We start from the raw sequence: 25,461 nt of genomic DNA on the forward strand, positions 1-25,461 counted from the left end.
TTTAATTAGAAATGGGTAATGTTTTCCACTTTTTTGTTAGTTAGCGCCGCAACAAGCCGTGAGGTTAACCTTTTTGTTACGGCAAATATAAAAAAAGTGGAAGTTGTGTCTTGAGCAGAATAAGGTTTACTCGCGAAGGAGGAGTACAGTTTTTCGATTGCTGAGACGTTAACCCTATACATCTTTTTGTAAATAAACGAAAAAATAATGATCAACAAGATCTATGAATTTACCTACAAAGAAAGTATAGTGGTTTAAAATGAATTGCAATTTACTCCCGTGTTATATAAACGAACGAAAAGTTTTTAAATTATTCCTTATATCTTTCACTTCAGTATCATTCAATTTGAAAGCGCAGGTGATATGCTGATTCTTATTTCTGGCGAAACGTCGACATCGTCATTAAAATAAGATGCGGGTGCTGAAGAAACTAAATCCTGAATTCCGGAATATCGCACTTTATAGTTCACTCAAACGTTGCGAAGGGCTCCGAAAGCATATGCGAAATTTCGTTGAATCGTATGTGAATATTGAATTGAAAATGAATAAGCTTATTTTAAATTTTTGAAAAATGAACGTAATACACAATATATGACAATGGAAATAACATAACATGAGCAAAGGAGCTATTCCGCCTCACGTATATGTATATATATATATACGTGATCATTTAATAACAACAATTTTTTTTTTGTTTTGGCTTGTTTAATAGAAATTTATGGTCTGGGATATTTTCCATGGTCGGGGAGGTTTTTGGTGTGGCATATTTTTCCCGGTAAGGTATGTTTGAATTTGCATTTAATGAAAGCAACTCTATCTTATTTTTTTTAATAAACGGTGAAAAGGTAAAAACCAAATAACGGCATTTAGCCCTTTTATACAAAAATTAATAAATGATTATCTCAATTTATTTCACTTGCGTACTCATAAAGATATTTGTAACGATTGTAGGTGTGCACAGTAATCTACAAACGTTCTCAATCGTATGGTTGGTTACCGTGATCTCGCAATTGCTCAAAAGGTTAAAATATGTAAAATTTATGAGCGGTTTACCTTTTTAAGGTCGTCAATGGTCAAAGCGGTCAGACTGGTTGTAAACTTTGAAAATTTTCCAAGTAAAATAAATATGAATAAATTGATATTTGTTAAATTTGCAAATTTTATTCTTATTTTGTTTTTGGAAAAAATAAAGAAACTTGATTTGAACAGAGAATTATGCTACAGGTGTTTTGAGTAAAAACAAAATAAAAATTTTGAGGGAGAATATTTCAACGTTTTTGTTCCCTTTCAAATATATGTATTTTGCTCCTTTTCAGACTAGAGTGGATTGATTTTGGTAATTTTCATACAAACTGCTTATTTTGAGAGACCTTCACCCTGGTTTCTGTTAATTCGGAGAGACCTGCAGTCTGGTTTTTGTTAATTTAGAGAGACATTTGAGCTTAACTTTTATGATAAAGACCTTTTTTCATCGTAGAAGATTTGCTTTCATTGAAAACAACTCTACGATGAACATATGGTGGAGGGAAAATGAGACAATTTAAATTCATTGAAAACAATAACAATAACAGAAAAAACTTGCGATGAGAATGAGAGCGGTTTACCGTTTTAAAAAAAACTTCGTCTACTATAAATGCTTTTGCGCTTTTGTTCTGGTCAAAGACGGTAAAGGGCAAAGATCCTTTGAGGATATCTTTAAAATTATTAAAGCAGATGTTATATAAAAAAACAATGTTTTTCATAGCATATTTCAATTAGCAAAAATTTCTAATAGATGGTTTATAATAATACAACTATTATATAATTACAGCAGTTACCGTGTTTTGACTCACACATGTATCAAAGTATTGGTGGGCGATCAAGCGAATACTATTATCGCCGAGTGTGCTATTGGATCGAGTACCCAACGGTATTTATCCCATGCTAAGAGACGTGGAAAATCATATTGTTTCCGCAGGTTTAGCTGACATGCTGTTGGCCTCTGAAATTATAACGCAAGACTCGGAAAAATATGTGGAACCTTTATTAGAGTTGTTGAAGAAATTCAGCGCTTTAATTAAAAATGCCTTCAGCGATGGTCAACGGCTCGCGACAAGGCGTTTAAGTTGTACCAGTTTCGCCACAAAAAAATTTGGCATAGTTTACCTGAAATAGATGAACGTCAGTGTAGATACTTTGCACGTGATCGAATTTACTGATAAGTGCATCTTAAATCTGTGACAATTGTAATAAATTTAATATATTTAACATAAACGTTAGACTTAATTAATAGTCAGACTTACCTTTTCCATATTTTCCTTTATAATCCTCATAAAGAAAGAAAGATCATAAACGAAGTAGTCGGGATGGATTATATATTGTAATTTGATTTTAATTTGAAATTTTTGTATATCGACAACTAATTCTACTTCACTAACGATATCCGCTAAGATGAATCGTAATTCTAGTAAACCTATCTATAGGAGTAGAGTGCCGACAATGGTTGGTTCAAAATAAGGTTTTCCTTTAAAATATAAATAATATTACTATCAAAAAGCCTTTGAAAGAAATTTGTATAATATTTGCATCTTAAGTAATTGCAACAATATTTCACCTGCAGATCTCTTTAGCTCCATATAAGCTTTCGAAATTACTTCTGGTATTAACTTTGGATTTACTAACGAATTCAATTATTGTACTATCTTATTATTATAAGCTATAATTATATTATTCACGTGTTCTGTTATTTCGTTCTTCTATGAATTGTGTTATTCTTCTATCCCTTTATATTTTGTTGTTTCATCAAGCACGTCGAAGTTAACCATTCTTAATCATTCTTAACCATTCTTAACCATCTCACAATTAAGCTATGTTAAGCATTATTAAGCATTGGTAAACAATGTTAAGCATAAATAAAAAATATTCTTGATAAATCGTTATGTGAAGAATCTTTGTTTTCTTGAGTATTATGAGCAAAAAGTTGTACATATTGTACACGTCTATAATTCAATTATGTGTACTATTTTTACGGGAGCAATTTCGGCTTCTGCTGATTGCTTTTAGGCTTGGCCCTTTGCCTTTTTCTGAACACGAAGACATGTACTTTCATAAATCTTCGAAAATGATGTCTATATAAAAATAACGGTGCTAACGCTGAGATAGATCTACGTTTTTTAAATTAAATAAAAATTTTACCGCTTACGTAGTTAAATAGAATAGAAACGAGTATCCGTGTACTTACTGGTGCCTAGGTTACAAAATCAGTTCTCTCATATTTATGGCAATGTTTGGTAATTCATAGAGTTCGCTATCTGCGCTTTTATGCACTTCATATAAATAAAGATTATACCGCTTATTACACTTGATAAGAAAACAGAAAATTTTATTTCAAAAACCCTCACTCTATTTTCTCGGAATGTTCTTCAACAATAAACCAATTTTGGAAACATGTCATAAGTGCAAAAGCCCACAAAAGAAAATTCTTTTCCAAGAGCAAGCTAGCTAATTCATCGCAAAATAAAGCTTCAAGCTCTGGGGAGTACATACTCAAATTTCGTAAGCGCGCTAGAATTTAATAAAGTTATCAAAAAAAAAAAGAATATATTATTATTATTATTAATTTCGCCAGAGAAATAAATTCAAACAGTAAACTCTTAAAAGCACTAGCATCTAAAGCTATCGGCTTTTATTAAAAACTCTACCGCACTTGAGATTCGAAGCCACGACCATTGACTTGCTAGTCGAGATTCGTCGCCTTCGGCTACTCAGGCGGATAAAAAAAAAAAAAAAATTACATTACATTATTAAATATCGTGAATAAAATAGAGAAAATGATAATAATAGTTTACATTGCATTACAAATTCTTTTATTTTCAGAATTGGTGCAGACATAACAGTCAACTTACAAAAATAATTTGCCGCTATCTTTCCTCTCCCATCGGGTAAATCACACGAGGAAACGACCAAACGAACCAACCTATTGAAGAAGCATGGATTTCGGGGGCTTTGAGCCACGTTCCCACATGCCAAAAAAATGCATCGCCTCTTTTCTCTTATTTTTATATAAAACTTTCGATTCTGTGAAGCTATTTCAACAGAATACATTATATTTATCATTGTCATTTTTGCTTTTCAGGTTCGTGAAGCAAAAGAATTTATGTTAGAAGATGTGAACGCAAAAATTTACAAGAATTATGAAAGTTTTATGCGACTATGTTTGATCTCTTTGCCGTTTCCTTTTATTCCTGCAATAGAAACTTATTGTTTACATTTATTGTGTAAGTAACAATGACGAAAATTTATTTAACACCAAAGAATGAAACAATTATTTGAAATTTTGTAATAATAAGTTAAAAAATATGATAAATATTTGGTTTTTGATTTACAAACGTCAAGATTCAAAATATGATAAGAGCTTATGTAAGTAAACTATTCTAATGGCTTTTGAATCACCGTTTCGCCACTACTTAATCTATCAACGAAATAATTATATAAATAATATAATAATCCAAAGAGAAATAAAGCTTTGAAAAACTGATCCACGCACCACATCCTAAAATTTGGAGGAAGGCACGTTCTTAATATATTTGTTTATAGAAAATAATATGTTAAATGATTTACACTTTCATATGATGACGGGCCGTTGGGATTGTATCCTCCGTTTCCTTTAATATTAAACGCCTAGCGCAATTAGTACAATTGGTAAAATAGTCCACCAAGTCTAGATCGACTTTCTCTATTATGTACGTGCGGCGCTCTCGTTCATTCATAAGTTCTCTCATTCGTAGCGCTTCGGTATTATCAAAATCCCATACGTTATTAGCATAGTGTTCGAAAACTTTCAGACCATTAGCCAATTATAAATCACTTTGAGAACGTCCACATTTTGCCGAGTAAAGTATAAAATGATTACGACTGCTTCGCAAACCTTATGAAGACTTCGAATTTAAACATTTTTTTTACTTTTTTTTCTCTGTTTTAATACTATAAATAGTTATTCAAAATATAATAATTAATACACAAATACTTTTAATTTAATAATAAAAACTCTTACATGGTTTTGTTAGAAGAAAATAAATTGGAAAATAAATTTCTTAATTGTCAAAGAACAATGCTTATTTATAAACTAAATTAATAATCACTGTAACCGTCAATTGTCATTAACTCATAAATTCTTAGCGCAAAAAAAAAAAAAATCCTGTGCACATTTCGATATTCTTCGCATTTCATTGTAAAAAGAGTGATGCTTTATAACAAAAAAAAGAATTTAGTTCATAAGATAGGTAAATTCAAATTCCAATGAATAGAAAAGTATTACAATTATTATTTTCTATGTTTTCCTACTCTGCGCTGAGTACATGAAAACAAAGTTCAAAAAAGAAATAAAAAACCAAAAAAAGGCTCAAAACTTAACACTACTCTTATGCATGTTCAGTGCATAACACTAACACTATTCTTGGGCATGTTTAATATTTAATGTACAGTTAATCTAACAAGAAAAGAAAAAACAAGGAAAGACAATTTCGATATATGAAAATAATTAAGAGATAGTATAGCACAAATGCAGTGAGCGCAGCAATTTGTTACTAGGAATTTAACGTGTCCTGAAATTAAAATTTAGGCAAACAAAACATTAACGGAACAAATGCTCAAATAGCTATAAATACCGGTAAAAGTAATGTAGAGTCGTCCAAGGAATATGGGTCCGGTTGTCTCGAACCACTTGGTGGCATTGGCGATTTATGCGCTGAAGGAATTTTTGTAAAGAAGATATTTTTTGATTTTAAATTCATGTCAACTAAATTATTGGGATGTATATAACGTAGTCCCTCGGCTATATGTAATAGTAATAGTTTCAGTTAAGATTCTACCAGCGACGTTCCTGCAGGAGAGATTGCAAGCTATCGCCATTGCAGTACTCATTTTGAATAATACCGGACGACGTTGTCATGTTTTCCCAACACAGCGTGGGCCCATTCAAAGCACGTTTTCTGAAAAGTAATAAGGACACCGTTTAAAAACGGATATTTTTTCTTTCATTGCTCATACTTACTCGAACGAACTGTCCACTACCGGTTTAATAGTTTTCTTAATTGCGTAAATGCAGCCATCTAAACGATTTAGATACTGATAGACTTTCCCGAACTGCCCAACGCCTATAACAGCTAATTCTATAAATTCCTTTTTACAACGACTTACGTTGGTATCCTGTAGAGTCAATCTTTTAGGAGCATGATTTATTTCAGGGGTATTTTCCCTTCTGCATCATTCAACACATCGTCGTTAGTAGTGAGAAATAATTGCAAAGATAGGTTATTGAGATTCTCAATACCTTCGGTAGCGTTTCTTACTGTGAGCCATCAAACCTAAGAGACAACGTGCGTTACTATTTTACATATTAAAGTTTTACAATAAAGGCGACAAACTTACTATCCGGTGTAAATGGATTTACGTTGGCTGTCTGCGGTTGCATGACGTTGTCTACAGCTCTGTTATTGAAATGATAATGGGCGTGGCCTCTCTGAGGTTTTCAAAAGAAGCATTTCTTGCTTTTTCGTAGACTCGGCCGCCGCAACTGCAGATAAATGATTTATTGACGAATTTCCAAAATAGTTTTTGGGGTAACTGGTATGTCAAAAAAACGTAACGCGCGCACAAATATTGTTTCTAGGTGAAGGCTTAGTTTTTACGAAAATATTTATGTGCGCGGAAAGTTATGCAAAAAGTGATCTATGTACTTTAAGCTTACAGCAATGCATTTTATACCTCAAACATGTACAAGATAGTAATGGTAATCTCCTTCCACAATGGAAAAAATGTATTGATGAAAAAATGTATTATTTATCTTTGTCCTTGTTTATGATCTGAAAGGAGGTTTAAAACGTAATATTATTTTTATTATTATTATTATTTTTTCTTTTTTTGGTTTGTTTGGAAGTGGATTGGATCAGTTACATTGGAATTAGATCCATAATCTTCATTAGAGCCATTGAGGATAAATTTGGGCTTAGGTATAGACTGATGTAATAGGATGAAATCCAAAGGTACCAAGTTATTGTGCACATTAGACACTTCCCCCTTGTACTTTAATTTACACAACGTAACTGTAAAAATAGACGTATTTATGATGGGCAGTAAGACCATATCAAATATCAATTAATTTTTCAATTTAATTTCTTCTTATTTTCAAATTAATTTTTTCCTGTTTATTTGGTTGAGTAAAATAAAGTTCCCAAAATTTTAGTACCAAAGCCTACTCGATCGTTGCCATTTGCGTTCTTAGATTTTTACTGTATCTATTTTAACGTTTAAATAACATTAAAGTGAGTGAAGATATTATTTTAGTCATTCCTATATCCAAATGTTTTTTTTTTCTCATAACTTACTCGTGATGAAAATCATATGCCACAAAATATGAATTAACCCACAACTAAAGTGCCTTCGTCGGAGAAAATATATGTAGGTACTTTGATGGCACATATTGTTCAATTTAGAAAGCTTTGACAGACAATATTGCATGCTCATGCATAGACCGCAACTTGGACAAAACAAGTCCAAATAGTTATGACGAAATCTATTTCCTTAGATTTTAATATAACGTCGTTGAAACTATTCTAGTTAGAAAATCAAAATGACGACGGAATGTTGGAAGATGATTATGAACTGCAGTTGGGTTTCGCATACAGTATACCACGATATTTCCAATAACTGAAAGTCTTCATCAGTCTGTAAAAAAAGAACCATGTTATAAATATTCTTACTTTTCATTTCACTGTTTTTGGAAACAAACCTTCTGCTTTTGGCTGCCGCGTTTATTAAACGCTTCAACGTTTCGGCGGCAGGCATATTTAATTTACTCGTTTTGATGCGGCTTTTATTAAAATTCGTAAAATAGCCCTTCGTTCTCTTTAATTTATATTCTGGTGATTCTTGACGGTATTTCATGATATTGTAAATATCAATGTCAAGATATATCATTTCTGGCATTGCCATACAACCAATCATGCAAATGAAGCGAGTTAAAAGGAACACCGGCGGAGGACTCTGACGCACGGAGGAGTTCATGTGCGGAGGATTCTGACGCACGGAGGAATTCATGTGCGGAGAAGCTTATGTGTGGAACACTCTACTCCTTAGAAGAAAATCATTATCTCATCCTTTTTCTCATATAACTTTTACAATTCTGGTTTTTGCCCCAAATTCATGAAAAGCTCGAAAATGCAATTAAACACTTCAAAAACTTAATTTACTCATAAAATAATTTATTACTCTCTATATTTTACTTTAGTGACATTTCCGTAATAAAGTAAAAGTTTTAGTAATAGAATTTCGATCGAAGTAATCTTAGCTTCATTAAATCAATTACCAAAACACTGATTTTGATCTAGTTCTATTATCATCCATTCAGCTACCTTTTTTGTAATACCCTGCCCCAAAATAACACGTTACCTTACTTTTAATCTGGTGTACGATAAACTCTTTCGACATAGCATACCAAATTTTGGATAAAAGCCACTTCATCCTTTAAGAAAAATATTTAATTTTTAATGTAATGTAAAAAGTATTGTTCATGTTAACTTACCTGCGTATAAATAATTTGCAAACCCGAAGTAATCATTTGACCTAAAAAAATTATATACAAAAAGAGACCACATCTCTTTGCAAATGGTTGTAAAAATCGTCGGAGTATATTTCCTCCCCAGTGTGCAAATGCAATGTACTACGTAGAGCATGTTGATTGTCCACAACTGCAGATTGGGGAGGAGAAGGACTTCTTCAGGATCCATTGGTGAGTTGCAATTGTATGCCGAAGGCGAATTCTCGAAAATGTTTGGATCTTGATTTTCTTAACATTTGTTGGATATAGAGGTGGAGTTAATTGAGGGTTAATAAAAGAGTAGTGTTGATAATGGCATTGAAGATTTCCTTCTGTAATTTTCTTTTTAGTTTTTCTTAAAATGTATCCTTGAACACCCAACTTTTCCATGACATCATCCATAATTAGAGTTGCAGAAGCAGCATACTTCGCCGCTCGATCACCCTGCTCATTTCCCAACAAACCGATGTGATTTGGTACCCACAACATTTTAATTTTTTGTTGGGTGTTGTAATTATATTCCATAATTTGTTGATGGTGCTCCATCTCAAAGTCGAAGGAATCCGTATAGCTTTTAATATAAAGACAAATTGTCAGTTGTTTTTATGGGCAAGGTTCGCAGCGTGAAGGATAGCTCTGGCTTCGGTTGTGAACGTTGAAGTACTTTCGTGAAATATGTGATTGAGAAGAACCTGTCCTGAAGCATTTACCACGGCACAAGCAGGAGGCAGGCCAAAAGATTTTGAGCCGTCTGTGTACAGAAGATTTCAACCAGTACTGTCCAATACTTGGGTTTTTTCAGCTATTAGGTTCCTGAAGACGTAATTTGGAGTATCTTCTTTTTTGTGCATAGACAGCGAGATGTCAAAAGAACAGTCTTACAAAAACCAGGGAGGTTTAACACCAAAAGAGCGGGAAATTTTTAAGGGAATGTTCAATTCCTTTGCGACGTACAAACAATGGTCAATTGCAGACGGTGACTTTGGAATTTTCTTCGCAATAATAATCTTTCTCACGTCATCACCGAGAACAGATTTGTTTGAATTACGAAGCTTGGGACTATTTTAGCTTTTAACTTATACAGTCTATTTTCTAAAGTTGGGAGACCAGTTTCAATTATAATATTATTTATGGGCGTCATCTGAAAAGTACCACGGGAGTTGTTTAAGACTATTAAGACTGTTTAATGACATTTTATATACTTTCGATCCGGAATTTCGCTATTTTTTTTCAAAGTGTTTACAACTGTTTACAATTGTTTAAGACTGTTTAATGACATTTTATATGCTTTCGATCCGGAATTTCGCTATTTTTTCAAAGTGTTTACAACTGTTTACAACTGTTTAATGATATTTGCTGGTCGGAAATTTTTAATCCGAAAGAAGGTATAACGAATTATCATCATCTACTTAGTGATGACAGCCCTTGTATTCCCAAATGGGATTTATTTATCCTAAAACAATTAAGGCATCATTGTATTCCATGTCGAATAATTTTAACGCAATATGGTTTGTCTTAGGAAGCTGACACAAATGCTTCGATTTTGACTGCGGGAGTAAGAGTTGAATATTTAGAAAATAACGCAAAGAACTTAATAGAACTCTGCACCCTGCAAAACTGTTCAACTTTCCACGAGTTTGAGTGGCAATTGACAGATTTTCTGTGTATAAACGCAAATAAAACAAAAAGAAAAAATAAAAAAGGACTTATTTTAAAATTAAGAGCTATTTATCTAGTTTCTTACTTCATTATTTTTTTAACTCTATTTTTATATAATATTATTTTATATTATATATATTATTATTATTATATTTTAATTCTATTATTATCTATCTATATTTATTCTATTGCATTTGTTAAATTGTTTTATTAAAGCATGTTATACTAAAGAGTAATTTTCGGTGATTTCATAAAATTTAAGCGGATTCTGGAATTTAACAAAATTCGGAAATTCCAATATATCATTCAATCAAAGAAATTCAAGTTATAAACAAAAATTTCCATCATTTCTTTTTTTTTCCTACTCTTACGATATATTAATTGTTACTTTATATCTAGAATTATTTACTTTTCCTTATAGTACGATACAGTGAAGCAGGCAAACGCGGCTTTTATTTTATCAATTACTTAATTACTTTTTTGTGGGAATGTAAGTGATGGTTCATTTTGTGTTCTTCCTTAGTGTTTTTTTCCCCTAATTTTCGACATATAGTTGAGAGTTGGAAGTAATTTTTGTATCAAGAAAATTTCAAAATTAACAATTAATTTTCGACGCCAATCACAAGTAAAGTGTTTTTTTTTTATTTTATGTTGGGTTAGGAAGGAATAATTATTCGCCCTTAGCCTATAGACATGTAAGTATGAATTCATGTGCCGTGGAACATAAGAAAAATTATGCTGTGATTTATAATTGTAAATTTCAGGGCTCGTTGCAATGAAAATTTGGAATTAACTAGATTCTTTGATAATGACAACAGCGTTGGTGTGCGGTTGGCAGAACATCTTCGAAAGGATTGTGGACGCGTAGCATCACGCCCATATATTGCGTTTCCGAGCTTAGAGGGAGAACGATTAAGTACGAGTAGCTTGGAAATTCTTTTAGGCAGACCTTCTAATAATGACGTTGACGTCTTTGTGGAACCTCTGCAGCGAACAGAAAGCAAAAATGCAGGAAAAAGTCATGATTTAAAAAAACAAAAAAAGCATCAAACACGCGCCAGCCAAAAGATATATATGGAGATATATAATGGAGCCCCACCCATAGAGAATGTCGAAAATCAATCGCCGATTCCAATTACTGACTCCAGAGACTCTGATGGGTCGTCACTTCCACATCATCCAAAATGTTTTACTCCTCGGACTTCTGCTTCACGTAAAAGTATTGAAGTGCCTCCGGCTGACCATTTGAGACGTCTAAGTCTTAAACGCTTATCTAAAATAAGTAGTAGTCGTCGGACTTTATTGCAAGAATTTGAAAGCACCGTGCCAGACGTTAGTTTTGTAAGTTTCTAAATTGACTTTTTGGTTTTCACACAGCTTTCAAAAAATTTGATTTTATATGTTTTAAATAGAACCCGCGTATATTTAGTACCCCCAGAACCAGAAAATCAATCAATGATTGTGAAGATGGTTTGAGTTTAAATAATTTGTCAGAATCTTCTAATCGTGCCAAGGATGGACCAGACTTTTTTAAAAAACCCATTCGCGAGAGTACAAATTTGGATTGGTCTGCAATAGAACGCATGGATGAACAATTAAAGGCTGTTTTGGCATGCACAACCAACTCTGGTGAAACTGAACATGATAAGCAAAATGAAAACTTACCAATCAACAAGAAATTCGGCGAATCGGAAAATAACAGTGAAAACGTTTTCAATGTGGTACATAGTGTGAATCAGATTTGCAATAAAGTTAGCAATTCGAGAAAATCTGGCAAAGAATTGGAAGTTTCAGAAGAGGTCGGGAAGGAGAAAAAAAATGCGTCGTCAAAGAAGGAAAATTCGGCAAAGTCTACGCCATCGGAGGGAGTTATCTCAAAAGCCAACCAACGTAAGTCGTGTATGCAGACAGATGCCAATTTACCGCCAGAGCCAAATATAGAAGAAGACCGACCTGTATCGGTGGAAACTCTTAACGAGCCATCAAAGGAAGCGACCACATGCAACAAAAATCAATCCTACACACAACCTCAAGAGGAGTCTTTGAATGGCTGTATCTATGCCAAAGAACTGTCTGATTTCGGAAATAATGAAATTCTAGATCTTCGCAAACGGAAATCGAATAATCGTCGTAGTAGAAAAAGAAATCTTGTTGATCGAATTATTCTTGAACTTCCAGACCAAGAGCAGCAACAAGGAGAACATGCGACGACGATAAATCGATATGTTGAGGTAGGCACTGTTCAAGAGCAGCAACAGGAAGGAGAAGTTGAAGAGATAAGTATGGGTGACGTGCATATTCTATCAGTGCCAGATGCCTTTCGCGATTTTGCGGTTAATACACATAGTGAAAATAATGGTATTGGTAATAACAATTTATTAGTTGACGAGACTCCAGCCGATCTTGTATCATTTGTAAGTGAAAATGACTATATTAAAATTAAATATTGTAATTAAATACTACTTTTCTATTCAAAAATTTAGAAGGATTCCAATACACAACAGACTAGACGTGCGAGATCTACGAAAGGATCGGTAAAAGATTAATGTAAATATGTATATCTTTTTTTAATTTCTTTACTTTGTAGCCTAATCTTCTGAAAAAGTATCTAGATTTACCTCGAAGAATTTCTCTCCGCAAAAAAGCAAATGCTTCGCGGCAATCAACGCGACCACTCTACACCGAACCCAACTTAAACGAAGTGTTGGCAACTAACACGTCACAGCACGCTGATATTGCCTGCGTGATTAGAGAACCTACAACCAATTTACCTCCCGTACCGTCTCGGTCAGACATACCTGAGAACATTCCACCGCTCAGAGTAGTATCATCTCATCATGCAGATATGTCCGATCGGTTTTTCATTACTTCAGTTGAAACGGCCCCATTATTACAACCGCCGCAAGAATTTGGTACAAATACACGTGTCAGCGATTCTTTTGCTAATGTTACAGATAATACAGCCTTTCCAGATGAGTTGAATATCATAACAAAAGTTAAAGACCGAGGAAATAGCCAAGATGGAAAGAACGCAACGATCGTTAATAAAGAAAAACCGTTAGTCTCACTAAACGATTCCGAAACCGTTTTCAAAAAACCCAAAGCAAGGGCGCCGCGATTGAAAAACTCAAAAACAAAGGGTAATGAAGTGACTTCATCGGCTTTTGTTGAAAAAGATAAACATATGACAATTCAATTAGAGGAGAGGAGAGAAGACAACGAAACAAAAAAACCGACACATCCACCTAATGGACGTGTCAATAAAAATGTTGTAAGTGCGGAAACACAATCAGTGTTAAAGAAATCACGGGAAAAACCACCGAGATCAAGTAAAGCGAGAAAATCCAAAATGGTCTTATCCACCAACCTGGAACAAACAAACAATAGCGGTAATGGCTCTTTTAATTATAAGAATGCTTTGTAATTCTTGTTATCGTTCATGCATTTTCCCTTTGCAGTCAGCTTGCGTAGATCAAAACGGCAACCTGTACCAACGAAAGAACTTTATTTTTTCGCCAATATGTACAACGAAGTCATGGAGCGAAATTATAAAAGAATGCAGAAAAGAAAAGAAAATACTTCTCTGAAAGCTGAGAAAATAAAAAATGTTGTTCAAAATTCTAACGACAGTAATAGTTCGGGCGCTACCAATAGCAGTCGACAGGCAGCAGTTGAAAAACCGGTTATAAAGAAGACTGCAGCGAAAAAAACGAAGCTCAAATTGGTCGATGCAATGAAGGAAGCAAATCTATCTACCATACCGGAAAGCTGTCATGAGAACAGTGTGAACGTCAGCCATATAAATTTAAGACAGAAGCCCCCTATCGAATCTCTTAATTTTATATTCGATCAATTGCGTGATAACAGCAGATTATCAGAAAGCAATCAATTAACATCAACAGTTAATGTCTTTCCCGATCAACCAAAAGAACAAAACAGGGAACCTCGTAAACTACGGGTCCGCTTGCGGAGATTAAATTGGAATAATAGAGATCGATGCGTTAATAATTGTACAACAACTACTAGTCCGCTGTCACCTCCTTCAACACCGTCGTTAACGTACAGTAATAGCTCGTCCACTACATTAGCCACTAGTGAATTGATATCGTGGTTGAAAAATGCTACTGGGATTAGAAATCCATCCCGTGAAATCTTTCGAGATATGCGTATTTGTAAGTGCATGGAGTATTATTACGATTACGATATATTTGCAATGCTTTTTCCCTTCTTTTTCATACTATGTAATCATAAAAGCCAAAAAATCAAGTTTGTCATTTAACGAAATTCAAGGTGTAGAATATGCTTTCTATGATACCGATGATAAAACTTCGTTAGGCTATTTACGTTTTAAACCAAAGCAAATTAAACCTAAAAAATGTGCAAAACGATATCATTTAGTAAGTTTACATTTTAAAACCAAAATCAATTGTTTTGGATTTCATATGGCTTTTGTTCGTGTGTTTTCAGCATTTTATTGTTTTGGAGAGCAACTTTTGCATATCAACCAATTCAGAAAAAATATTATTAAAACCTGGTGATATGGCAGCAATAGAGAAAGGTAAGATTTTGTGACGTTGTTTTTTTATATCTGCCACAAAGGATTCATTAACGAAACGGTTAAACAGTGACGTATCTGATAAGCTGAAAATTTAGAGACAGAGCGACTGATGTGACGAATTTTTAATTTATAGACTATCCATAAATTCCGAGTAAACTTGATACGTAAATTCAATTGGTACAATGCAAAATGAGTATCTCTTGTTTCATTAAGTAAAATAAATTATTCAACTTTTTTACGATATCATATAATTAGTTAGTTTTGGACAAACTTGTATTAAAACAAAAGCAAGTGGCGGATATGAAGAGATTCGGTGTAAGCCCAAATGTTTTGCGATTTTAACTACTTTCATGCATTACAGGAACTCATTATGATATTGAAAATTTAACCGACGAAAAGGGTATCTTAATGGTCATTAAAAAATGAGGATTGTTATAGTTCTTGATTTTTTCAATTTATATGCTTAACATTTGTAAGATTAATAATGAAATATTAGTTTTTTCTTTGTAAATTTGTACGTATTTCTAATGATTTAAAAAAGCTGCTAGTTAAATTCGCAGCGGAAAGAACTTAAAAATAAATAATATTAAAACAAAGCCATTGGTGTCAAGTTAAATAATTTTTCATCAAAGTTGTGCCAGATTTCAGCAATATTTTTATAAAACTCATGCTTAAATTAAAAGAAAAAATAAATGTACGCAGCCCACCTATTAATAGTGTTTTCACAAAGAAGTATGAGTTTTGGGCTTCTTGAATTTTTATTTATTTTACAAGCAGAGAGTATATTTTTTCGAAGGTCGACCTGATTTTCCTTCGATTAGCGAACAATAGCTTCATTCTGAAAGATATTTTAAATGCCGACGTCAAAGAAATTTGTGTTTCTAGCATATGGAAATTCAGATTACTATTAGTTAAGCTTCAATGGAATATTAATTGGTCCAAATTCTTACAACGTAGCCCATCTCGATTTAGCGCAAAATTCTAAAATGCTTTTTGTTAAATGTCCACGTGTAACTTGGTCGATTCGGGCGAAATAACATTAGAATTATAGCATTTTAGTTTTAATCTAATCATTATTCATTTAATTATATATATCCCCAACGGTTTTCTAGTTAGGATTTCCGATATTATTTTATTTTTTCTTTTGTATATTTACAAATTTAGATAAAGCGCGTTTGGTACGACTAATCCTATGGACGTCCTGAAATCAACGGCAAAACGCAATATCTCCCAATTCACAGCTATTAGGCTCAGTATCCAATTCTCCTTTCCAAAATAGAGCTTGTGGCCTTTGTTGCTAGTGCTGAATTTGTTTTATTTTTAGTTTTAGGATTTATTCCATTCATTCATTCATCATAGAAAAGATTTTCCGAAGTTTCTAAGCGATGTCCGCTCGTTAAATTATAAGATGCACCTTGAATATTTACTTGCCGTAGTGCTCCAACATTTCCTATATTAGCATTACGTATAGAAAAAGTTGATATTTTTGAATGTAGTAGTGCTTACAAATTATTCTCTAGAATATTACCTTCGCACCTTCGCTTCACTTTTCGGGTATTTGACTTGTTGGGGGCGAACTTGCTCAAATTTTAATCATTTTTCTCAATTTTGCGATTGGGAAAGTTACAATAAATGCAAGTTGGCATCTTTCCCTGATCTGAAATGATATAGTTATCGATTCTTTAGTGTATATTTAAGGGATACTATTAGATATGATAATATATTCCAGTATACTTGATCGTCTTTGTTAGTGAAGTTAAAACTGTCCATTTTAATTAAAAAATGATAATATGATAATATCGGCTCAGACGGGGATTGGCTAATTGTACTAATAAGCTATGTTTAGAAATTTCACCTATATTAAAAACATTTATTTGGTTATTCATCGACGCATTCCTTACACACCTAGCTTACCTTTTGATATACCGATCAGCAGCGTTTGAGCTTCTGGACGACTCAAAATTCCTTTTTGTTGCAATGTAGCGAAGAGGGCAAATTTGCGAGATTTTCGCCATTGCAAATAGAAGTTTGCATGTATATACCTTGGGTGTCTAAGTGGCTTTCAAATTTTCGAACGTTTTTCGTATCTCGTCCCTTCGCTTCGTACTACTAATGAGTTGTGCAGTTTTAACGCCTTCAGCCTCTTGTACCGAAGGGTGATCCCCGGCAAAGGCTTCGGTCGGCTAAGAAGATTTTAAGGTTTTGGGCTACTAATTCGGCGACGAGTTCTGAGAGATGGTGGAGGGGTTGGCTGGAAGATGAGCTCTTCACTCAATATCTGGTTACTACCTAGGAAATTTCTGAATGGGTTTAAGTACGTTGAAGGTAGTAATCTAGCGAGTGCATGGTAGATCGCCCCTGGCCATGTCAGTGCAATACCCGAGACCTATATATCTCGAAGAAAAGTAGTTCATGGTGTTGGCAACCAAGGAAGTATGGTGAATCCGAAGCAAGTACGGTTGTTTTTAACATCCGCCCAAAGTATGCCAAAGGCTTTGTAAAACAAACTGGGAGCCAAGGGGGTCAGGAGGCTCGCCTCACAAAGCCATGTATGCCTGCGGGTGTATGATGGACTTTGTTCATAAAGTCGTTGGAATTAAAATTTTCTCAAGAGAGTTAATTATACAAAAAGGAATTAACGGATGGCCTTCCCTTTGGCCTATTAATTAACAAACTCTCTTGAGAATTAATACACGCAAAAATTAAAAAAGGGATTTGACGGAAAGGCTTTTTCCCCTTTTGCCTTATTTTTACTTTTGAACATATGTCACGGATGCCTGCGGGTAATGGTGGTAATTGATCAACGGCGCCATGGAAGCCTTATGGCGGAAGCGAGCGCAATTTTTACCCTTTTTGAACCAATATCGTTGATCAATTTGTGAGTCCTGGCTGCTTGGGTGCGGCCCTTCGGGGAGTACTCGTGGTGGTTGTGGTTGGCAAGTTCCTAGCCAAAGTGGAACAATTTGAGTGCAGCTAGGCCTCACCACTGACCAGAGTGAGGTTTATTGTTCCATACACAATAAACCGTTCTGGACTATGGTGTTGTTTAGGCCCCTACTCTGTGGGGATTGCCTAACTAGCCAGGGGGCGTAGTACGCTTAAAGTGGCTTGGGCCACCGTGGGGTTTAGCCTTTCATGCAGGAACCCACGTTAAACCCTTGCTACAAATTCTGTACCGAAGGGATTTGCGATAATTTAACATTTGATTTTGAGCCAGAGCGAATAAATATTGCAGATCAGATTTATTTTGTTCATTCATTGTATTCTTAAAAAAGTCACTAGTGGAGGCTGATGATTTGGTTTTTGGAATGTGTGCTATTTTGAAAGTGTGGTGACCGTTTTCATTTAATCTATAGATATTTGAAGTAAATATTAAAAAGTGGGAATGTAAGGATGTAATTTTACAATTTAGGAAAATATCGGGAAAACATTACAAGTTTTAAATATACAACTGATTTTAAAGATCGATTAAGAAACAATGTACCCAAATCGCTATTTCACGAAGGTCTGTCATATAAGTAGGCGGTAGTAAAGGTATAGCTGCCGGCTATTCCATCATCTGCTTTTCGATCAATTTTTGTATTTTAAGTGCACGTACCGGTACTACGAAAATTTCTTCAAATTTCAAAACAGCTGTAGAATATTTACATATCAATGGGTAGTATAGGAAGTCGAAGTAAAAACAGCTGTAGAATGTTTACATATCAATGGGTTGGAATAGGAATAAATGGTAATTATAAATTACTCTCAGACGCTTCCAATCTGTTGATATTCTATAACTGTTTTTCTCAGAAGCTGTTAAACCACCGGGCATGCTTTTCAGTTTGCGTTTGCTGTTTTTCTGTATTTCTTGGCTCTAAAGGAAGCCACAAATTTGTTTATAAGAAAAGTACTATGTGTGGAGAATGAAGAGAGCACAGAGTTGCTTTTAATAAGTAATGAATAAATAAATAAGAAAAAGGTGAATAAAAAACCTCTCTCACTTGTTAAATGGGACGAAGTGGTGGAAAAAATCGTAGCAAGTATAATTGTAATAAAAAATAAATATGTTTGGATTTGTTGTTTGTATAAGATTATGTTATTTATGTATATTCGTTTTCATTTAACAATTTTAAAAACTATAATGAACATCTTTCGGACAATAAATCAAATCGAATGAAAGAAAGACATTCCTAAATTGTATGTTGTAGTTTTCTATTATGTTTCCTATTATATTTCCTTTGAAATAAATTCAATACACGCTTGAAAAATCACTTACTACTACTATGCTTTTCATAAATCACAAAGTGATTAGAATTTCTATAAAACAGATAATGTGGACAGGCAAATACAAAATTTGTGACGAATAAAAAAACGAAACATTTTTTGATTATTTTAATTAATTTACATTTAAATGTTTTGATAAAAGTTCTTAGCTTATTGAATCCATTACTATTCAAACTCTATGTGCATACTTATCCATATGCACATGTTGTATATATTACATATACTTCAATAATGAACTTCAGACAATCTTTTTTTTTGTATTTGTATTAAAAAGACACTACCTCCGCTTAGAAATATATGTACTGTCAAACCTGTTTTTGTGCGGTCTTTTTTTATGCGCTTTTTTGTGCGATTCTTTTTGTGCGATTCTTTTTTTTGTGCGGTATATGCATATCGACACATTGAATTTCGCCGAGAGGTTAAGTCAATTTGAACTGTGTTGGCACCACTTTTTTTGCTATCAGTGTGTATATACACATTGCAACAGCCATTTTCATACCTATTGCATCAGGTCTATGAAGCTTCCTTTTGAGTTTTGCAAACGTTTTGACGAAATGAGCCCGACCTAATCCTTCAGTGAAGGTTATCCAAAATCTCACTCGGCTTGCTTAAAAGTTTCAGACATTTACACAAAGTTAAATATTTGCAAATCGTCGAAAGAAATAGATAGACAGATAGATGCGCCACAAGACACTGAAACCGACTTGACAGCTCATTTGCACTTGTAAGTCTTCAGCTTTGACGTTACTCTCATATACTTCATATTTATCTAATACATAGTTCTACAAAAACAACTAAGAACATTACAGTCGGCTCAGGCCGGCGATTAAATATCCTTCACCACATAGTGTAACAAGTTTTTATTTTTTTACAAATTATAGAACACAAAAATTATATTTTGTTTCTATATAAAGGTATATTTTTCATGTGCACGTTTATAAGGAAGCTGGCCCAAAACGCAACCTAACACAGTGCAAGTTTAATCCTTACATGGGGGCGGGATTCAAAAGTAGGAGTAGATGGTCCAAATTTTGTAAGGTTCATTTCATTTTAGTTAATTGCTGACCTTTTAACCATTAAGACAGGATTAATATGCGCGTTTTGAACTACGACGAGTAGTATTGAATTATGTACATTTTGAAAATTTCTCCTTGTTTAAAATTAGAAATTAAAATTTTTTTAAATGTTTCAATGTGTAATTTAATTATTTATTTTGCTTGGAAAGCACTTTCTTGCTATTTCGTAAAGCTTTGACATATTTTCTAAGTGAGACTTTTTTATACGGTCCCTCTCTACCGCATAAAAAAATTTTTCTTTAATAGGCTGTGAAAAATTATTTCTTATAGCTATTTATGAAGTTTTTGAATATTTTTTTTTGTGCGGTTTTTTTTCTGCGGTCACTATCTACCGCACAAAAACAGGTTTGACTGTATATATGTTCACAAAAAAAAAAGAGTAAAATAGAACCATACATTACTGCAAACCGGTTAAATCGATTACGAGATGGTTTTATTAATATATATATAACTTGGACAAGCGTTCATTTAGCCAAACATTCATTGATATCATTTGGGCCGATTTGAGGTGGGAAAGTGGTATTTAAGATTTTATATATTTTTCAATTACTCTTCTAATATGTTGTGGTTTTAAGACGATCGCAATAGATATATTTTTTAAAATATCTGTACAAATTGAAAGAAAAAGTTGCTGTGCATTCACATATTATTTCGCGTTGTTCCTAACCTCGGGAATGGTATTAAGTTCTTTTGCACTGCCCATTGTATTGGCTCACAGTTTCAATTGTGGAAATCAAATAAGAAGATGACTTAAAGAACACTGCAATTCCTCTAGGAACTGCTGATGAAAAAAAAAAGGAAATACAAAGCCGCAATATATTAAGAATGTTGAGCTGCCACGCTCATAGCAGCCCCATTGGGTCCGCGGAATACAATTGGGACATTGATCTGCCCCCCCCGATATGTAGAATGTTTTAGCCGCTGAATTTATAACCTTGCATCAAATTGTTTAAAGATATAAAAATTCGTAAAGTATTTAGAGATCTCAATTACAACCGTGCAATAATATATTTTATTTTTTTCAGACGAAGGAACATATTGTGGAAAAGTATGGCGGTGAAGAACATTGAAGAACATTTGCAAGCACCACCTAAATCGCTAAATCGCTACTGTTGGCCCAAACCGAAGATTATATAGAATATTCGTGTAGCGGCAAAGGAATGGAAAAACCAAAAGCTCGTAGGATTTAAGGATATTATCTTAGTAATATATAAACTGGGATTATTTCGGAAAAATGAAAATCTCATATTAATCTATTGTTAATTATTTTGAAAAATTGAAAAATTTGATGTTAATTCTTTCCATATACAATTTTTATAGGCGTGGCATTCGATTTTACCCTATTTTCAAAAATGAAATGATAATTCTTTCCATATATTCATACAAGTGCTTGAAATATAATATATAATTGTATATATTATTATACAAACCGTAAATATAATATGTGATGCATAGATCACACACACACACACACACACGTACGCTGAAACACTAACGAGAGAAAGCGAAGGCGAAAAATGCAACATCTTTAAATTACGACGGATTAAAATGCGACAAGTCGCATAGGAAAACTGATTAAAAAAAGGAAGGTAGAGCAAGTGCTGGTCTTTAAAGTACTTCTACGAATATTGGCTGGAAATAACATGTTATTTTTACTCTTTTTTTTATAGACTTTATATAAATCGTAACTGACGTTTTAATAAATATGTTAGGACGATGATTTTTCAGTAAATTATAGTTCTGTTGTAAATGGGTAAACAAAGCGGTGTAGACATAAGTGGATAAGCTAGATTTAGACAAGGTAGAAGGTAGACTCATTGCAAGATTTTTAAATATGCGAAGTCCGTTGAAGCTGCCTTTAATCTACAATTATAAACATTATGTCCGGGTATGGCCGAACCTTCTATAAACCAAGCCCAGATATATATTTTTTAAAATGCAGTCAAATATGACTTATGTATACAATACTTTCCTTTTACGCTATAATACGGTAAGTAATATTTGCCAAGAAAGGGAAATGTCTTTATAGAGTACAAGACAAAACGTTTACCTTCGTTTGATTACTTTTTATTGTCACCTATTAGAGCAATGCAGTGGCAAATATCGTAAACGTAAGGATTGCTTGGAGAGACCACGTAAAGTTCTTGCAAGATATGCGAATTCTTTAGTCGTTCACGATGAACATATTGTGCAAGATGAAGCCGCAAATTGCGATGAGAAAAGAGATCGTTGGAGTAGTTACGATCCCGCCAATCATCGCGAAATTATAGAAGAATATGAGAAGGTGGAAGAAGCTAAACGGCAATTAAAAGCCGAAAAATTAAAGAATGGTTAGTAGAAACCACCGAAAATTTTATTCCTATATACATTGCCAGAAACTGTTTATTAAATTAGACCCTGGTGCGGAAATATCTGATGATGATGGGAACGATGATAAATATGTTGACGAAGTGGACATGCCAGGAACTAAAGTGGATTCAAAACAACGTATTACAGTACGTAACTTACGTATACGTGAAGATACCGCCAAGTAACTTGGATCCTAATTCGGCCTATTATGACCCCAAAACCAGATCCATGCGGGGCAATCCAAATCCACAAGTACCAGCAGAAGAGTAAGTATTAAAGTATTAAAGTATTATTATGATTATGATTATAAATGCAGTATGGCCTTTAAACACGCATATAACGCAATTCCAGGTCAGAGTTTGACGGTGAAAATTTTGTTCGCTTTACCGGAGACACCGCAAAACACGCTGGTGCTCAATTGTTCCCATGGGAGGCTCATGGTAAGGGGGTCGATGTTCATTTATTGGCTGAGCCTACTAAGCTGGAGCTGTTAGGAGAATAAGAAGGAACAATTCAAATCAAGTGTAAGAATCGAAGGTCAATTTAGTTTATTCATTCACAGCGTAGCGGCTTTTGGAGATTGTTTTGGAAAATCTCCTACTAACCTTATGAGATCCAAAAAATATAATAACGAACATATTAGCCATTGGGATGTTCTCTCAAAAACAGTGCCTCTACTAGTGCTATATGACTTTATTCTTTTTATCTTAAAAGTTTGTATCGTTGTACAGCTTTGTTTTACCATGCAATTATTTTTTTTCAGACGAAGGAACATATTGTGGAAAATTATGGCGGGGAAGAACCAAGCACCACCTAAATCGCTACTATTGGCCCAAACCGAAGATTATATAGAGTATTCGCGTAGCGGCAAAGTCATTAAAGGAATGGAAAAACCCAAAGCTCGTAGTATATATGAGGAGGATATTTATTTTAGTAATATATAAACTGGGATTATCTGGGAAAAATGAAAATTTGATATTAATTCTTTCCATATATTCATACAAGTGCTTGAAATATAATATATAATCTTGTATATATAAAAGTTCACATAAAAAAGGGTGTGAAGTTATATTTAAATATAACTAGCAAAGACACCAACTAAAATTTTTTACAAAGCTCTCTAAAGCCGTTAACAGAATTCTGTTAAATGAAGTCTCGGAGGAATTTAACTCAAAATGTAAGTAAAATAAAACTTTTCGAGAATTTTTTTGCAAATTATTATTGTAAAGATAAATGCTAATACTCGGCCGATGTGTAGTGGAGATAGAAAAATGCGTTGCAGTATTTGGGAGGATTCCCTATGACTCCTTCCCTAAGTGTAGGTAGTTTTACTGCTTTAGAGCCCTAAACTGCTCGGCTGCAGAACGCCAAGTCTATCCGTCTCAAGTAGTGCCAAAAGAACTCGGCAAGAGACGGTCCCTAATTAAAGTTACGAGGCGGATAGAACGCCTTTATTAAAACAGTGAGTTGATACGCTTTGATTGAATTGTTTGATAGCAATTAAAATTCTTTATTTGCCAGGTGCATTATTTATACTTAAATCTATAGGTGATTTTATGATACGTTGTCAATTATTTTAATTGGGGCGCCTGGCATCGTATTGCATTTTGTAATGCAATACCCAGCCAGTTGAAGTGCGACAAAGTTCTTGTTTTACTTTTTTTTGCTACAGAATTATGCAAATTCGGCATAATTCTGTCGCACTTCAAAGTGGATGGATACGACGATATGCGATCACACTACACCCTTACCGTTTTAGAGAGAAAATTGTTAATATTTTTATAGACGTTAACAATTTTCTGTTATGGAAGAGAATTTTTAAACGGTAATTTTTGTTTTTTCATTTAATATAAGTAAATTCTTAAGTATATAGGGTTTATTTACAACTTTGTATGCTTAGTTTTAATTATGTTTGGTTGAATTTTTATAATTTTTGTATTTCTAGTTTTAATTAGATTTGGGCTATAATTTTTCTTTAATAAATTTAGTTTACATCTACTGTATTGTATCTCTTAATTAAATTTTTATGTATAGTTTTTGGCTTATCTTTTATTTGTATTGTGACATTGGGTTCTTTGATATCTATTACTTCATAGGGTCCTTCATAGGGTTTATCTAATCTTTTCCTGTTGTGTTTCTTTAATAAGATTTGATCTCCTATGTTTATATCGATTGGATTAGTGTAATGTTCTTTTGATAGTTGTGTTCTTGCTGCTTTTACTTTTTTTTTAAATTTTTTAGCCTTTTCTAAAGAATATTTTAATTTTGTTTTTAGCTCATTTATGTAGTTTTCTGGGTTGTATGTAGGATTTGAATTTAGTATTTTTTCGTTGGGCATGTATGGCAATTTTCCATATATTAGTTCGAAAGGTGTATATTGTATTTGTACGTGGGGGGTAGTGTTATATGCGAAAGTGTAGTATGGTATCCATTTATCCCAATCATTTTTTGTTGTAAAGGCTAAAAAGTATTCGTTAAGAACTCTGTGGTTTCTTTCAACTGTACCTAAGGTTTCGTGGTGGTAGGGGGTTGAGAACTTTTGTTCGATATTAAGTAAGAGACAAATTTCTTTTACTAGTTCGTGATTGAACTCTGTTCCTCTGTCAAATTTTAATGTTTTAAATTGGCCGTATTTAAGTATTACCTCTTCTATTAGAATTTTGGCAATTGATTTTGCGCTTTTATCTATAATAGTATGTGCGATTATATACTTTGTTAATTCGCATTGGATTGTTAATATATATCGGAAGTTATTTGAAGGTTTTATTGGTCCTACTGTGTCTATACTTAGTGTTTCAAAAGATGTGGACGATGTATCTGTTACTGTGAGAGGTTCTTTTGTATGTTTGGTTTGTTTGCTTGTTTGGCAAATGTGGCATTGTTTTATATAATTTTTTATCATCTTGAACATATTGCGCCAGATGTATTTTTGGCTTAATTTTTGGAATGTTTTTCTTACTCTGAAATGTCCTGAGTGT

General features: G+C 33.5%; 3 protein-coding genes, 1 long non-coding RNA gene and 1 pseudogene across 4 annotated transcripts; 2 read left to right on the forward strand and 3 right to left on the reverse strand.

Moving 5' to 3' along the window:
- Positions 1-5,387: 5,387 nt before the first annotated feature.
- Positions 5,388-6,690, reverse strand: LOC119639076 (annotated as a pseudogene).
- Positions 6,691-6,891: 201 nt separating this feature from the next.
- On the reverse strand, positions 6,892-8,584 carry LOC119639078. Its single transcript, XM_038036269.1, has 3 exons — positions 8,561-8,584; positions 7,769-8,500; positions 6,892-7,704 (listed from the first exon to the last, which is right to left on the reverse strand). Exons 2-3 carry the CDS (start codon positions 8,074-8,076, stop codon positions 7,635-7,637), a joined length of 378 nt encoding a protein of 125 aa, XP_037892197.1. The 5' UTR covers positions 8,077-8,500; positions 8,561-8,584; the 3' UTR covers positions 6,892-7,634.
- A 2,233-nt stretch (positions 8,585-10,817) lies between these two features.
- On the forward strand, positions 10,818-15,284 carry LOC119639065. The gene is made up of 9 exons (XM_038036249.1): positions 10,818-10,929; positions 10,999-11,575; positions 11,647-12,648; positions 12,718-12,768; positions 12,822-13,623; positions 13,693-14,406; positions 14,489-14,631; positions 14,702-14,792; positions 15,154-15,284. Coding segments are annotated over exons 1-9 (3,447 nt in total). The 5' UTR covers positions 10,818-10,927; the 3' UTR covers positions 15,219-15,284.
- An 896-nt stretch (positions 15,285-16,180) lies between these two features.
- Positions 16,181-16,940, reverse strand: LOC119639084. Its single transcript, XR_005247524.1, has 3 exons — positions 16,707-16,940; positions 16,321-16,449; positions 16,181-16,242 (listed from the first exon to the last, which is right to left on the reverse strand). It is a non-coding gene; the product is annotated as an uncharacterized LOC119639084 (long non-coding RNA).
- A 5,154-nt stretch (positions 16,941-22,094) lies between these two features.
- LOC119639018 (pre-mRNA-splicing factor Slu7-like) lies at positions 22,095-22,985 on the forward strand. Its single transcript, XM_038036192.1, has 4 exons — positions 22,095-22,124; positions 22,219-22,464; positions 22,529-22,749; positions 22,835-22,985. The coding sequence occupies exons 2-4, from the start codon at positions 22,462-22,464 to the stop codon at positions 22,983-22,985; spliced, it is 375 nt and encodes a 124-aa protein (XP_037892120.1). The 5' UTR covers positions 22,095-22,124; positions 22,219-22,461.
- The last annotated feature ends 2,476 nt before the right edge of the window (positions 22,986-25,461 follow it).

Source organism: Glossina fuscipes, unplaced genomic scaffold, assembly GCF_014805625.2.
Source record: "Glossina fuscipes isolate IAEA_lab_2018 unplaced genomic scaffold, Yale_Gfus_2 111, whole genome shotgun sequence".
NCBI lineage: Eukaryota > Metazoa > Arthropoda > Insecta > Diptera > Glossinidae > Glossina > Glossina fuscipes.

Coding starts and splice junctions, on each gene's coding strand:
- LOC119639065 (XM_038036249.1), top strand. Junction 11,576..11,646: donor CCGTGCCAGACGTTAGTTTT/GTAAGTTTCTAA, acceptor TGTTTTAAATAG/AACCCGCGTATATTTAGTAC. Junction 12,649..12,717: donor CAGCCGATCTTGTATCATTT/GTAAGTGAAAAT, acceptor TCAAAAATTTAG/AAGGATTCCAATACACAACA.
- LOC119639018 (XM_038036192.1), top strand. Junction 22,750..22,834: donor CCACAAGTACCAGCAGAAGA/GTAAGTATTAAA, acceptor ACGCAATTCCAG/GTCAGAGTTTGACGGTGAAA.
- LOC119639078 (XM_038036269.1), bottom strand. CDS start 8,076: ATGAATTCCTCCGTGCGTCAGAATCCTCCGCACATGAACTCCTCCGTG. Junction 7,705..7,768: donor GCGGCAGCCAAAAGCAGAAG/GTTTGTTTCCAA, acceptor CTTTTTTTACAG/ACTGATGAAGACTTTCAGTT.